Source organism: Malaclemys terrapin, chromosome 1 (assembly GCF_027887155.1).
Source record: "Malaclemys terrapin pileata isolate rMalTer1 chromosome 1, rMalTer1.hap1, whole genome shotgun sequence".
Classification (NCBI taxonomy): domain Eukaryota; kingdom Metazoa; phylum Chordata; order Testudines; family Emydidae; genus Malaclemys; species Malaclemys terrapin.
This window is the reverse complement of record NC_071505.1, coordinates 331070753-331085310: the sequence shown is the minus strand read 5'-3', so window position 1 is coordinate 331085310 and position 14558 is coordinate 331070753. Positions and strand designations below refer to the sequence as shown.

Here is a 14558-nt window from a genome sequence, read left to right as displayed (position 1 = left end):
ACTCTTAGCATTTGGCCTGATAAAACTGGAAAGGATTTCTGAAACTGGACTATAAACTGAGGGTCCCTAAAAATGAACATTGCAGACCTTTACTTTAGATAACATGTTTGTGCTGGAGTATAGATGCTGAAGCTGTTTCTATGTAATCTTCCCCCAAAATGTTTGGGGCATCGAAGCAGCTGTTTATAATATATGAAGAAATTGTGTTAGCACCACAAACATGCTGACCACAAACACTGAGGCTTTGACAGAGTTCTCACCTCTCCATTATGTTGGAGGTACTAGAAAGCAGAAGTCTCCTTAGACAGCATGGGTATTTAACATGCCATTGTTGTGGCTGTTTTGCACTTTCAAGAACTGATGAAATATGTATATAAATCAATATAATTAATTAATTCCCAATTTGTCTGACTGAGAAGTCTAGGTTTTCTGAAGAAGATAGTGTCAGGTTAGAGTTCAGACGCAAGAGTCACACATGTGGTAACATTTATTTTTTTTTTAATTAATTCTAATTTTATTTCCCCCACATCAATGTTGGGTGTTTTTGCATTTCACTCAGTCATGACAATAAAAATATGTGGATCAATTTTGTTCTCTTTTTAACCATACTGACCTAACTATGGGTGTTTACATTACAGTTCAGCCACTGTTTAGTGGAAAAATCCTGGTACTATTAACCTCAAAATGCAGCAAAGGTCTATCCTGGTTAATTTGTTTACAATAGCAATTATCCACTAATGGATGTTTAACAGGGTGATCATTCTTGGAAAAAGAACAGAACTACTTGTGGCACCTTAGAGACTAACAAATTTATTAGAGCATAAGCTTTCGTGGGATACAACCCACTTCTTCGGATACATCCGAAGAAGTGGGTTGTAGCCCACGAAAGCTTATGCTCTAATAAATTTGTTAGTCTCTAAGGTGCACAAGTACTCCTGTTCTTTTTGAGGATACAGACTAACACAGCTGCTATCCTGAAACCTGTCATTCTTGGAAAAGGATCCCCAGCTGTGGCAATCCTGAACAAATCTGGACTGTTTTCAGAACACGATAGGAAACCTCCTATTGCACATAGTCCATTTCTCAATTATGAGGCCTCCAGAACACATCATGGTGCTGAGGTGATGGAAGCTTTAAACAAGTAATAACAGCTGGATTAAGTGGAGGACTGTAGGCTCCTATACAGGATTTTTTGTGCAACCCTTCCTTCTGTGTTTGGTACTTCGCTACTGTGGTTACGGGTGCCTTTTGGTAGGGTTCAGAGGGAATTAAATTCAGAAGGAATGGTTAATTATCTAAGCAAACTTTAAACCTGAATTAACAATAGCATTTTTATAAATATAGTCACTGATTAATTAGTAAAACAACTGAGAAAGATTTTTCAATTATTTAGCAGAAGAATTATTTTTAGATGTTTTTCCCTCCGTTCAGGAGCACGCCCAGGTGCATGTAACTCCTTCCTTATTAAGTAATCTGGCACTCATTCCTCTTAAAATCTACACAGAATTGTCCCATTCATATCTGGATTAACTGGACAATTGGAAGTCTCCACCTTTTACTGTTATTTCAAGGAAGTACTTACTGTGATAGCATTGCTATCACAGTGCAAAAAAGGGATGCATCCATGTTAAGGGTCAATAATAAATTTACTGTGACGTTTTCACTGTTAGATTTTCTTGTACCATTAATTATATGGCAAGTCAGTCTTGCATACATGGTGGGTGAAGAGCGAGATTTCTATATATTTGTGTTGCTACTTCAGATTTGAAGTTCTAGAGACAAAGATCTGACCAACATACAACTATATGAGTTTTCTTTCTTCATGATGTTGAGTCTCCTGAAATATAGCTCTAAGTATTTCCTTAACAGTCATCCAATAAAACTCTTCTGCCTCAATAAGGACATTAAAAAAGGGGAGTCGCTAAAGGGGAATTCTCGGAGTTATGGAAAGATGAAAACCTGAGGAAGAATTTAGTAAGTAATGGAAGATGAACAAGGAACTTGGTGACTACTTCATTCAATACACACTAAACGTATGGAATAAGTCATCCAGGGGCGAGGTGAAGAAGAAATGGGTAGAGATGAGGTTTAAGAGCCATAGTTTATTTTCCTGCAGAAAAAAGGGATTTGAGTGATTCAGCGAAGAACAAACAAGAGAAACTGGTATTAAACTTAACATGTTTAGGCCAAGTGACATATTGCTCCTAGAATGCTTTATGTTTGCAGCTAACTCATAAAAAAAGTAACAAGTAAACCATGTTTATGGCAAATTAAGTAACAGGAAATTTCACTAACCATTCCATAGCCCATCATTCCTGTTGGTGTTGTAGCAGGATAGGCCATTACAGGCGGTGCCTAACACAGAAAAGAGAGAACACTGAACTGCATGGAAGACTGACTGAGTTGCATACAAGATAATCAATTACCTTTAAGTGTCAAACGGAGCACTGACTAGACAGCATATTACTAATATAGCAACTGACACCTATTAGCATTTGTAGGTTTCTGTTAAAGTTTATCTGATTTCAGATCAATTGCAATACTTATGCTCAAGGTTTCTAGGTAGACTCGACATATGTATAAATTACAGACAAGACCAAATCTGTTAGGATTTTGACTCACAGTAATCTAAAGTTCCACCTAGAGATATCTGAGTCTTCAGTCCAAAGAATGTATAGAGATCTAAAATATGTATGTTTTGTACTTAATAGGAAATTCAGGAAATATTTACATATAATATACACAAATAAAATCAATATGATTATATGACAAAAGTGAATACTGCTCGAGTCCTATGAAGTATAAAACTTACTACTTATTTTACTGAACTGTGCCCAGGTAATTCTAAAAATGGAACCAAATATAAAGGCCAAGTTACTGCGGTTATAGTAAGAACATCAGAAGCTCTCTCTTTTCCAACCAGGCTACATACACACTAAAGATTTTAGGGGGGTCTCCATTACCTTAGCACTGATACAGCTGCGCCAGTCCTAGCAATGGTGGGAGTTCTAATGCTGGCTGGCTTTCAGTGTTTTACCAGCTTGCAGTCTAACCCCATTCATAGTAGGTCTAGGTGACATGGTAACACAGTTCAATGCTGGTCACTGGTGGAGTTGCACCTGTGCTAGAGCAATGATAAGAGGTAGCCCTAAAATCCCAGTGCAGACATTGCCCACTGTATTTACAAGTGGGTACAGAACATTGATCTGCTACTCTAAAGTGAGTTTCTTTTCAATTGTTAGGAATAGCCTAGTTATTACAATGAATTAAAACATGGTAAATGACTACCAATACCATTCAGTCTATATCAATTAACATCATTACATGACAGCTACTGTGAAGTGGAAGAATGAGACTGGCATCCCTGCTCTAGGCTTTATCTCTGTCAACAATAAACTGATAATATATCCCCTACTGTTTAAAAAATGCAATGCATATATGAAGACCCTCTGATACCTCTTAGAAAACAGAAGGCGGCAAAAGATATATTCTGTTTAAAAGCAATTCTGCCTCCTTATATATTCCTTCGTCTTTCCACTCTCCCATGCCCCTGACCCTATTTATTAGGGCAGATTTTGGCATGGAGACAAGAACTTTGTCTAAGAACATTATCTAGCTGAGTTCTTATCAAGTACCAATAGACGGTGATATCTAGGGATCTTTATCTGCTCCACCTTCTGTTAATCCCTCAGTTGCAATTAATAATGCTCTGCTTGTGACATCCCAGTTCTTCGCTGTGTAAATTATAATTCATGACACTTCGGAAGATTGAACCAGACAAACTCCAAGATCACGCTTTCATGCATGTCTCTTGTATTACAAAGATTTTATTTGGGAAGAGACTCTCAAGGAAAGTGGTGGAGTAATTGTTACTTGTGACATTCAGAACTACACTGGAGAAAGAAGATATGTTGTAGGGAACAATATTCCACAGGCAGGTAATTTCACCCTCACAATCCAACCCCAGAAGTGTGATATAAGGAGGACTATTTCTGAATAGAACATTAATTTTTTGAGGTATCAGCTGCTCTTTAATATGCACTAGCCAATGGTAATTAGCATTCTAGCAGCTATTAGAACAAGTTTCAGTGTATAAAGAATTACCTAGATTGTACAGTAACTATCTAAATATTATTCAGTTCAAAAAGCTTTGAACATTCTTTAAATCATTCACATTATATGTATGTGTACACATACATATACACACAAATGCTGGTGATTATATATTTTTTTAAGAGTGCTCCAGTACAGATTTTACATCCTCCACTGTTAAAATTATCCCATAATGAAAACTGAATACAGGGAAAGACCAATATTGTTGAAATACAAAAAGATTATCTGTGAGTAAGACTGCATTCCTCCAAGAAAACAATGCACAAGTTATGGCTTGCCCTTTATAAACTTAATCATGAGCTGGGATTTTCTCTTAGTTTATTTGAGCATAAATGACATATTGGTCTCTCCCTACTTGAAAACAAGATCTACAATAAAAGTGAATAAAGTGCCAATTATAACAGAAGCCTGTGAGATTTCATGCAATTATTCAAACACACACAACTTATCTTCATTCAAACTTTACCAGATGCATTAAAGGCAGCACAGACACAGACCCAGCTATCTGCAGCAAATGGCAGTTTTAAGCAAGGAAAAAAAATCTCAGTATTTCCCATGCCATCATTCGAGTCAAGAGCCTGCAAAACACCCATGAGATTTGTATATGCTAAGAAAAGCTCAAATCTTCTGCACACCAAAGATCTTAATATGAGAAATGTGGAATAGCAGGAAGGTTATGAGATTCTGCTACAGCAGTGGTTAATATAGCATGCCAATTGATTGCAAAAAGGCTGTTGGGTTTTTTTTCACTTACGTATTGTGGAAAATGCATGCCATTCTGTATTTCCCAGGGAGAACAATTACATAATGCAATAATACTGGATTAGAAACACGTACTTACGTAACAGAATATACACAGATAGCATTTTAGTTCACAAATATACTTAATGTCTGCCCTAAAATAAAAATTCTTGTAATTCAAGTCATTGAATAAATCTTTTTAAGTGACACTGTCAAGGTTGATGGGTTTCATACCTGTCTGTATAATCCATTTATTTTTGTGTGCACTTATTTTCCAAAAACATATTCTTCCTTGTTTTCAAAAGCTTATCAAGCAGCAGCACAGCGCTTAGAATCAACGCTACAATAAATAGACTAATGGACAAAGTGGAGAAGAATTTGATGAACAAACCAATTTCCTCCTCCTAAGTTTTTTCAAACAATTTAATAGTGAGTAAAAAGTTTTGTATAAAAAGATGCTTTGACAGTGTCTTTAAAAATTAATAAAAGAACTGGTTAGAAATGGAATGATAGGCTACAAGATGCATATAAAGATATTGTATATTTTGCTATGACAACAATTAAGTATTTTCAAGCACATGAGAAATATCCAACTGCTAGCAAGTCATTCAGGTAGTAGGTGAGTACTACAGAAACTGTAATATCCACAACCACTTTCACCTGCATACAAGATCTGAGTTGGCAGCTGCCACCCAAAATGAGAGCAGGTAGATGACCTGAAGAGAGATATTGTTTCTCTTTCCAAATCTGTAACAAATCATGTGTTTCATTGTTAAATCACAAAATCGTTTAATACCGTTTGATATAATAGCTCAAAACACTTGTTTTGTTATGTTTCCTACACTTGTATACTATTCTCCAGTTTGTGGTAAAAGGGAGAGTAGAATTTACACATGTAGGTCCCACCAGCATAACTGGGAGCTACTCAAGTATATCCTTCCCTCCCTCTCTCAACATATACATTAATGGATGGGAGAACAAAGCACTTTGGTAAAAACACGTGATCCACAAGACATGCTAGCTGTAATGGAGTTGTAAACTAGAGAAAAATCAGATCGGTCACTGAAGGTGTTAAGTGGAGACATGTATTAAAAGCAAGCACACACTTCAGAGTGTGACTGTACTACACCTCTACGCCGATATAACGCTGTCCTTGGGAGCCAAAAAAATCTTACCGCGTTATATCCAATTTTGTTATAGCCGAATTCTTGTTATATCGGGTCGCGTTATATCGGGGTAGAGGTGTAGTTGTACACATTTCTGAGGCACCTATCCCTATATCATCACTTCCCGCACCCTCAGGTAGCAGAAGATGCAATACTTCCTGCCTCAAGTCACAGAGCAGGCTCAGTGTTGTGACATACAGCAGTGGTTCTTAGACAGTTTGTGGAGCCCCAGGCTAAGGGGTCCACGAAAGGTAGTGGTTACCACAGAACAGTGGTTTTCAACCTAGCGGTCTGCAGACTTGTCTAAGATTTTCAGTGGGGTCCACGCTGCCATTTGAAAAGGTTTAAAACCAATGACATACAGCTTCACCACACAGGATTATATTTCCACACTTCCAAACAGCATTCAGAATGAAGAGTAGCCCCTACCACTATTTCCAAAAGGTCAAGTTACCCTACTCAAATAATTACTAAGGGTTTGATGTTTTACAACCTAAGTTTCTGCCCTAGCAATACTTTTAGTTTACAGTATAAATTCACACTCACGCTACAGAATAAGTCATATGTAAGTCTGAGTCTGCCGCCGAGATCATGGAAGACAGCCAGCAGGTACGACTGACTCCATTGCCGCTGGAGCATCTTGGGCGGTCCTCGGCCCCCCCCCAGCACCAGTGGCAGCGGTCCTGGACTGCCGCCCCTGGAGCATGCACGGGGTCTCCAGGGCCCGTCCCAGTACCAGCGGGTACCCTGGAGCCCCCACTCCAGAGCAGGGCGTGTCCCAGAGTCCCCCTGCCCTCCTGACCAGCAGGGCGTGTCCCAGAGTCCCCCTGCCCTCCTGACCAGCAGGCGACCCCCCCTCCAGAGCAGCAGTTGTGCCCCTAGAGCCCCCCAGAAGACCCAAGATTTAGTCAGGAGTATATAGTACAAGTCATGGATAGGTCACGGGGCTGTGAATTTTTGTTTATTGCTTGTGACCTGTCCATGACTTTTACTAAAATTACCCCTGGCTAAATCTTAGCCTTAGTCATATGCAATGAAACAGCGTATCTGATAATAATCTAAATGAAGTTGGCCATCCAGTTACTGTTACTATAGCAATATACATTCTCGAACTGACCATTTATGATTCAAATAATCTTCAAAACCTATCCACTGTAATGACTCATCAACTCCACACCTTTATATTGCATGTTTGCCTATATTTTAAGTTACATAGATTCACTACTTCAGAATCTTCATTCACTTACAATTGTTGGAGCATTCCATGCAGTTGTGGGTGCAACCTTGGGCTGCCAGTTGGAACCACCAGTTAATTTCTTTTCGCCTGGCTGAGTCCAATTTACATCACTTCAAATAAATTTTTAAAAAACATTAGAAAACAGATTTTCTTTGCACCATCCTCAGATATAGTACATCAGTCAAATAAGCTCACGTGTTTCCACAAGGTGAAAATCTACATTAATACTGACCCCTTAAGAGCTTAGTACTAACTCTTTAAGAGCTTAGTCACCAAATCAAGTTGTATAGTCACAGTAAACCTGGTCTGGACTAGGGAAAACATAGATCAGATTCAGCCAACAGAAGCTAGCTAAGACAGACCTAAACTCAACTACTTTTCTTAGCCTAGATGCAGTGCAATACGATTAGCTCCATTTTTGCAGGTCAAATTATAATGTGGGCAGGAGCAAATGTGTACAAATTCCTGGATGGTTTCAAGGCTAGAACAGTGTTTGTGTACAGACTACGCCACAGCAGTCCTAACTGGATTGACAGGATTCTTTTCTTTGCAGTGGTGCTGGAGTTGCTGAGGCTAATTGTGCTTGATGTTAAATACAACATCAAAGCTGATCACAACTATTCTGGATCAGGAGTTCACTTTCCTCCTACTGGCCCATCACACCCCAGATTTCTTAAACTTCATGGGATACTACACACAACTAATTTGATTTCAGATGTTTGGAAATGGGATGTGTTGAGGTCTGTTAAGGAGCTGCTAGTTATTGTAGGCATGCATTGTAATACTAAAAAGCACATACTGAATGACCAATAAACTACGTATTTTGTGAAGTTTATTCACTAAGTAAGAGCAACAGGCATCAGGGTCCAGAACAATTAACACAGTAACAGCAACAGGATTTAGACCTAAACTCTAATCCGAGCTTTGTTGCTGCTGCCCTGCTCCCACCCCACAAGTAGCTGTGGGTCAAGTCACTTCACCTAGGTTTCAGTTTCCTCCTCTGTAAAATGGAGGTAATACTGATTTCCTCAGAGATGCTGTAAAGATTAGTATGCACAAAGTGGTTATGAACATGAAACGCTAAATACTATCAAGAATAAGCCGTTAAAAATCCAAGAAATTTTCCAAGTTTGATTAAAAACAAACACTCACTTTTTAGTAGTTCCATTTCCAATGCCCAAATCTGCCACAGAATGGGAAAGACATTACTGAAATAGCCTGTTCATTTTATACAATTACAAACACACTTATCTTAAGATTTCCAACAAATACTTACTGCCTACAAGGTTGGCTAAGGATGAATCCAGATCATCTGATACTAACTTGTTAGGTGGCAGCTTGGCAACCAGAAGATTCTGGTTTTGAGAGGTCACTGTTGGTTTTAGGAGTCCACCTAATTCATCAAAGCCTTAAAATGATAAAACATATAAAACAGGCCTTAAGCTTGAGGCTTCCACTGAAGATCAGATTACACATTTACACCAAGGGGGGAGGGTATAAGGAGTCCTACAAAACATTGGTTAAAAATATGGAAGACTGAATCAAGTGTTGCACAAAACTACAGTATATAAAGGGAATAAAGCCATTATACCTCAACTGCAAACAGGGATATTAATGGCACAGAAGAATAGCTGCTTTGAGACTGATCCTTCAAACCCTATGTGTGAGAAACTCCTATTGACTGCGATGCAAATGCCAAGTATGGAAGGTTTTCAGGATAGCATCTATAGTTTTAAAGGTCAAAACTCCTCTAAATTGTTCTGTTGCAGAAAAAATTCTTTTTTAAAAAAATGCACAGGAATGCTAACCCAAAGGTGCATAAAATCCATCAAGCAGAAAAGATTTAACTACTGAATGCTGAAAAGAATTAAAGGTACTCAGTATAAATCCAATTTCTCTGTTAAGTGTGTACCAACTGGCAATTTGCTATCTTGATCTTAAAACGATCATGCCCTAAAAAGAAGATTAATTATCCAAATTATTTAAACACAAATAAAAAAAATCAGAAATTAAACAGATTTGAAAGCTTAGGTTAATCGTTAACCTTCGGTTAATTAATAAGAGGGAAGGTCCTCATGGATCAGAACCTGTTAACATATAGGAAACAGTCAGTTTTCACAGTGGAGAGATGTAAATAGCAGGGATCCCCAAGGATCTGTAATTGGACCAGTGCTGTTCAACGTATTTATCAATGAACTGGAAAAAGGAGTAAACAGTGAGGAAGCAAAGATTGCAGTCAATACAAATTTACTCAGGACAGTTAAGTCCAAAGCGAATTGCAAAGGGATCTCACAAAACTGGGTGATTGGGCAACAAAATGGCAGGTGAAATTCAATGTTGATAAATGCAAAGCAATGCACATTGGAAAACATAATCCCAACTATTCATAGAAAGAGATAGGGTCCAAATCAAGAAAGAGATCTTGGCATCATCGTGGATAGCTCTCTGAAAAATCTGCTCAATGTGCAGCAGCAGTCAAAAAACTAACAGAATATTAGGAACCATTAGGAAAGGGATAAATAATAAGACAGAAAATATAATGCCACTATATAACTCCACGGTACGCCCACACCTTGACTGCTGCATAAAGTTCTGGTCGCCCCAACTTAAAGATATATTAGAATTGGAAAAAGCACAGGAACAAAAATAATTAGAAATATGGAAGAGCTTCCATATGAGGAGAGATTAAAAAGACAGACTTTTCATCTTAGAAAAGAGACAACTAAGGGGGGAGGGGGGGGGGAGATATGATACAGGTCTATAAAATCATGAATGGTGGGAAAAAATGAATAAGGAAGTGTTATTTACCCCTTCAGATAACACAAGAACAAGTGGTCACCCAATGAAATTAAAAGGCAGCAGGTTTAAAATAAACAAAGTACTTCTTCATATAGTGCAGACAGTCTGTGGAACTTACTGCCAGGGGAAGCTATGAAGGCCAAAAGTATAACCAGATTCAAAAAGAATTAGGTAAATTCATGGAGGATAGGTCCATCAAAGGCTATTGGGATGCAACCCCAAGCTCTGGGTGTCCTTAAACTTCTGACTGCCAGAGGCTAGGACTGGACAACAGGAGATGCCTCATTTGATAATTGTCCTGTTCCGTTAATTTCTTCTGAAGCATCTGGCATCATCCACTGTTGGAATATAGGATACTGGGCTAGACAGACCATTGGTTTGACCCAGTATGGCCATTATGTTAAACAGTGTAGAAAAATGCCTTTTAATTTCACAGCACTACACAGTGAAGATAGAATTTAACTTTGTAGTTCATGGCATATTAGATTAAATTATATAGCCTTTGATCAGGTAGGTAACTAAGGCTAGTTCTGCAAATATTTATGCATGTGCTGAACTTTGTGCTTAGTCCCACTGAAGTAGTAAAAAATAACCTGTGTTAAGTTACTTGCATGCATAAGTGTTTGCAGGATCAGGGTCCAAATAAAAGGAGTGATTCTAAATATTAGAGAGCAATCCCTACAAAAATATTCAGTAGAAAGGAGCAGCCCTTTAATTAGCAAAATACAAAAAAGACACACAAACAAAGTGAAAGATGCTGCTATTGCAAGTTTAAATCCACTTTGCTTTCACCAGTTGGAGTCTCTTCATAGCAGTCTGCATTTGTTTACACCAGAAACAAATGTCCCCAGCCTCCGTTTGCCAGAAACTGGGAATGGATGACAGGGAATAAATCACTTGGTGACTACCCATTCTGTTAATTCCTTCTGGGGCACCTGGCATTGGCCACTGTCAGAAGACAGGATACTGGACTAAATGGACCTTTGGCCTGACCTAGTATGGCCGTTCTTAAGAGATCTACCTTCCATAGATGCTAAATGATTAAAGCACATTTGTTGCCTACATTGATATTAATGAAAGCCTCTCTTACCACCAGAATCTACGACGACATTAGAAGATTTGTTTCCAAACACAGACTCAAAGTCAACATTAAGGCCAGCTACGGGCTGTGGTTGAGCAACAGGAGAAGGAGTGAACCCTGAACAAAATATAAAGAGTACAAATGGATTATATAGCAATTGTTCCACAACTCCACTTTCTGTCTGAAAGAGGATATACCAACCCACGTGTACAGATTTGAGTATTATCCAATAGCTGCAATGATTGGATAAGTGAGTGTATGGAAAAAACCTCCTAAGGCCCAGATCACTCCCTGAAGTAGAAATGCACACAGGAAAGTATCTGGGTAGTGGTTTGCGCCGAGTAGTGTTTTCCAAATCCATTTTCCTTCCCTTAAAAAGGGCTGCCTTTTTATCCCCAACAGATTCCCAGGAGGCAAGGTCAGCAATATACAGGCACAGAATCCCAAGACACTAACTTGCTTTCCTACATCAATGGAAGGGGCTTTTCTGTCTATGTAGGTAATCCACCTCCACAAATAGTGGTACGTAGGTGGATGGATGAATTCTTCTGTCAACCTAGATACATTTACACCGGGGGTTAAATCAGCTTAACTATGGGGCTCAAAGATGTGAATTTTTCACAACCCTGTGCAACATAGTTAGGTCCATCTAAAATTTTTAGTGTAGATTAGGATTAAATAATACACAGCTTTTTCTTACCAAATGCTCACAGCTGTGCCACCACCACACCTTTACATAAACGGAAAGTGGGTGGGTAGAGAATCCTCCTCAAGCTTAACACTGTTCATATAATCTCCCTGCCAAATTCTCCCATGTCTCTATGCTAACAGGTGGAGTGCGACTACTTAACAGCATGGTTTTATTGCAGCAAATCACATTCCTAGGGCAGATTTCTCACCAATGTACAAACAAAGACAATCTACTATGAGACAACTGATAATAGAAGCTACTTGGACACTGTTACTACCAATATTTTTATAATGTCTGTTCTGTTTGATACAATTCTATGTGGAATGCAGTAGTAATATGTCTAGTAATTAAGGCGCGGGGCTGGGAGTCAGACAAATTCTAATTTCAGTTCTTTCCCTAACTGTGGCCCTGTCAGAAGCAATACCACCTCATTTTCTGTGCATCTGCAGAACAAATAGGCAGTCACTACCTCACATGTTGCAAGAATTATTTAATGTTTGTACACCACCACCTTGGAAGTTTAATATACTATTAAGTACTAGGTAATAAGTGGAAGTTTATCCTATCCTATCTCCTAGAACTGGAAGGGACCTTGAAAGGTCATCGAGTCCAGCCCCCTGCCTTCACTAGCAGGACCAAGTACTGATTTTGCCCCAGATCCCTAGGTGGCCCCCTCAAGGATTGAACTCACAACCCTGGTTTTAGCATGCCAATGCTCAAACCACTGAGCTATCACTACCCCCCCAGTTAGCTATATTAAATACAGGAAAATAAAATCAAAATTAATACTGAGTTTTATTTGAAGTGTTTATTGCAACTGTTGCCATTTTACTTTGGTGGATAAATTAGTAAGATAACTATTATATGAAAGGCACCATAAAAATATTTAACATTTTAAAACTTGTTTCCTGATGAGTGTAACAGTAGCAGCTCTGCTTTTTATACCACTGAGTCAAGGAAAGGAGATTAGACAAGATCAAGTTTACCTAGGAATAAAAGTATCTTAATCAAAAGAAACAATTGATCAAAGACCATACTTCTCCCCCCCCCCGACACTTTTCTTACTTCTGTTAAAAGTATCTGTTTATCTACAGTGAAAAACTATTTCACCTCAACCAAATTAGTGTTTAAAGTTGTTTAACCTTGACAAAATATAAACCCGTTGGAGAAATAAAATTTCCGTTACCAGTCACGCCATTTTAGCTGCCTTAAAGGAACACAGTTAAGTTGAAGCAAAAGCACCAATAAAGAGCCAAAGAACTGCTAGACAGCTAATTTTTATTACAAAGCAACTTTAAACACTGTGTTTATGGCAAGACAAGGGAAATAAGTGCATTTCAGAGATTTCAAATTTTAGTGAGGAATTCATCTGGCAGGATACAATGTGGCTCTTTTAAAATAATCTTTGCAGAATCAGAAAGATTGATTTAAACAAAGTCTATGCTTTTACTTTAGAAAATGAGTCTGCTTCTGCAAAACAAGTGTCCGGCTCTCATACTTTAGGATTTTTTCAGCTGTAAAAAACAAATCAAGAGAACAGCATTAGGGACTCATCAATTTTTAACTGTGGAGTGGGGGAGGGCAGTTTTACCCCTGGGTTTCTGCCACCAACCCAGTCAATTACTCAGCCACAAGTTTATTTTGAAGATTTTAGCAAGTGAGGAGGGGAAAACCCAACTTTAAATCCTTAAGGGAGTTTGTGTTTAGCAAAAAATAATCCCGCCGGGAAATGAGAAAACAGGAGTTAGCAAGAACCAACGATTCTGCATGTTTTTCTTGAGAGAGAGTAAGCTTTTTGCTTTGCATTGCTTTTTCATTAACCTTGAAATGTGCATGGAAGAATTCTAATTAAATGGATGGGGGACTGCATCCTGGGAAGCAGTGACTCAGATAAATTTGGGGGCTAGAGGGATAATCAGCCGAACGTGAGCTCCCAATGTGATGCTGCAATCTGGATCGCTAACGTGATCCTTGGATGGATAAACAGGGGAATCTTGACTAGGAGTAGAAAGGCTATTTTACTTCTGTATTTGGCACTAGCTGCTGGAATACTGCATCCACAAATCAAGGAGAACATTGATAAATGGAGAGGGTTTAGAGACGAGCCAGAAGAATAAAGATTAGAAAGCATGCCTTATAGTGATAGAACTCAAGGAACTCAATCTATTTATCTTAAAGGAATGTTAAGGGATGACTTGATCACAGTCTATAAGTATCTACAGGGGGAATAAATAGGCTCTTCAGACTAGCAGAAAAAGGTACAATACGATCCAATGGCTACAAGTTAAAGCTAGACAAATTCAGACTAGAAGTAAGGCATACATTTTTAACAGAGAATAATTAACCATTGGAACAATTTACCAAGGGCTATGGTGAATTCTTCATCACTGGCAATTTTTAAATCAAGATTGATTTTTTTTTTTTTAAATATGCTCCAGGAATATTTTGGGGAAGCTGAATGGCCTTTGGTACACAGGTGGTCAGATGAGATGATACAATGGTCCTTTCTGGCCTTGAAATCTATGAATTATTACCCAAGAGGTTAGTTTCTCTAACTTTAGCAATTCCTGTATACTTCACTGAAAGGCAATTTTGATGCGTCTTCAAACAAAAATTCCGCTGACAATCTCAGAAGACACCCCTATAACAGCAACAGGGCCCATAATGCACATCCACACCAGATAGCCAGTGATTGACAACCTATATAATGACTTGTAGACACACTATAAT

The 14558-nt window shown here is 38.5% G+C and overlaps 1 protein-coding gene across 11 annotated transcripts in view; it reads right to left on the bottom strand.

Moving 5' to 3' along the window:
• The window catches only part of PICALM (phosphatidylinositol binding clathrin assembly protein), a 115303-nt gene that overhangs the window by 18389 nt on the left and 82356 nt on the right, over positions 1-14558 (bottom strand). For 4 of the 11 annotated variants that reach the window (XM_054015703.1, XM_054015706.1, XM_054015705.1 and 1 more), the window contains 6 exons: positions 11147-11254; positions 8534-8665; positions 8410-8440; positions 7268-7367; positions 4868-4891; positions 2296-2355 (listed from right to left, as the gene is read on the bottom strand). In XM_054015703.1, the coding sequence (XP_053871678.1) occupies positions 2296-2355; positions 4868-4891; positions 7268-7367; positions 8410-8440; positions 8534-8665; positions 11147-11254 (455 nt within the window). Of the gene's footprint in view, positions 1-2295; positions 2356-4867; positions 4892-7267; positions 7368-8409; positions 8441-8533; positions 8666-11146; positions 11255-13259; positions 13343-14558 lie in introns of those variants that run through there. The other 7 variants (XM_054015704.1, XM_054015707.1, XM_054015709.1 and 4 more) reach the window with 4 other exon arrangements.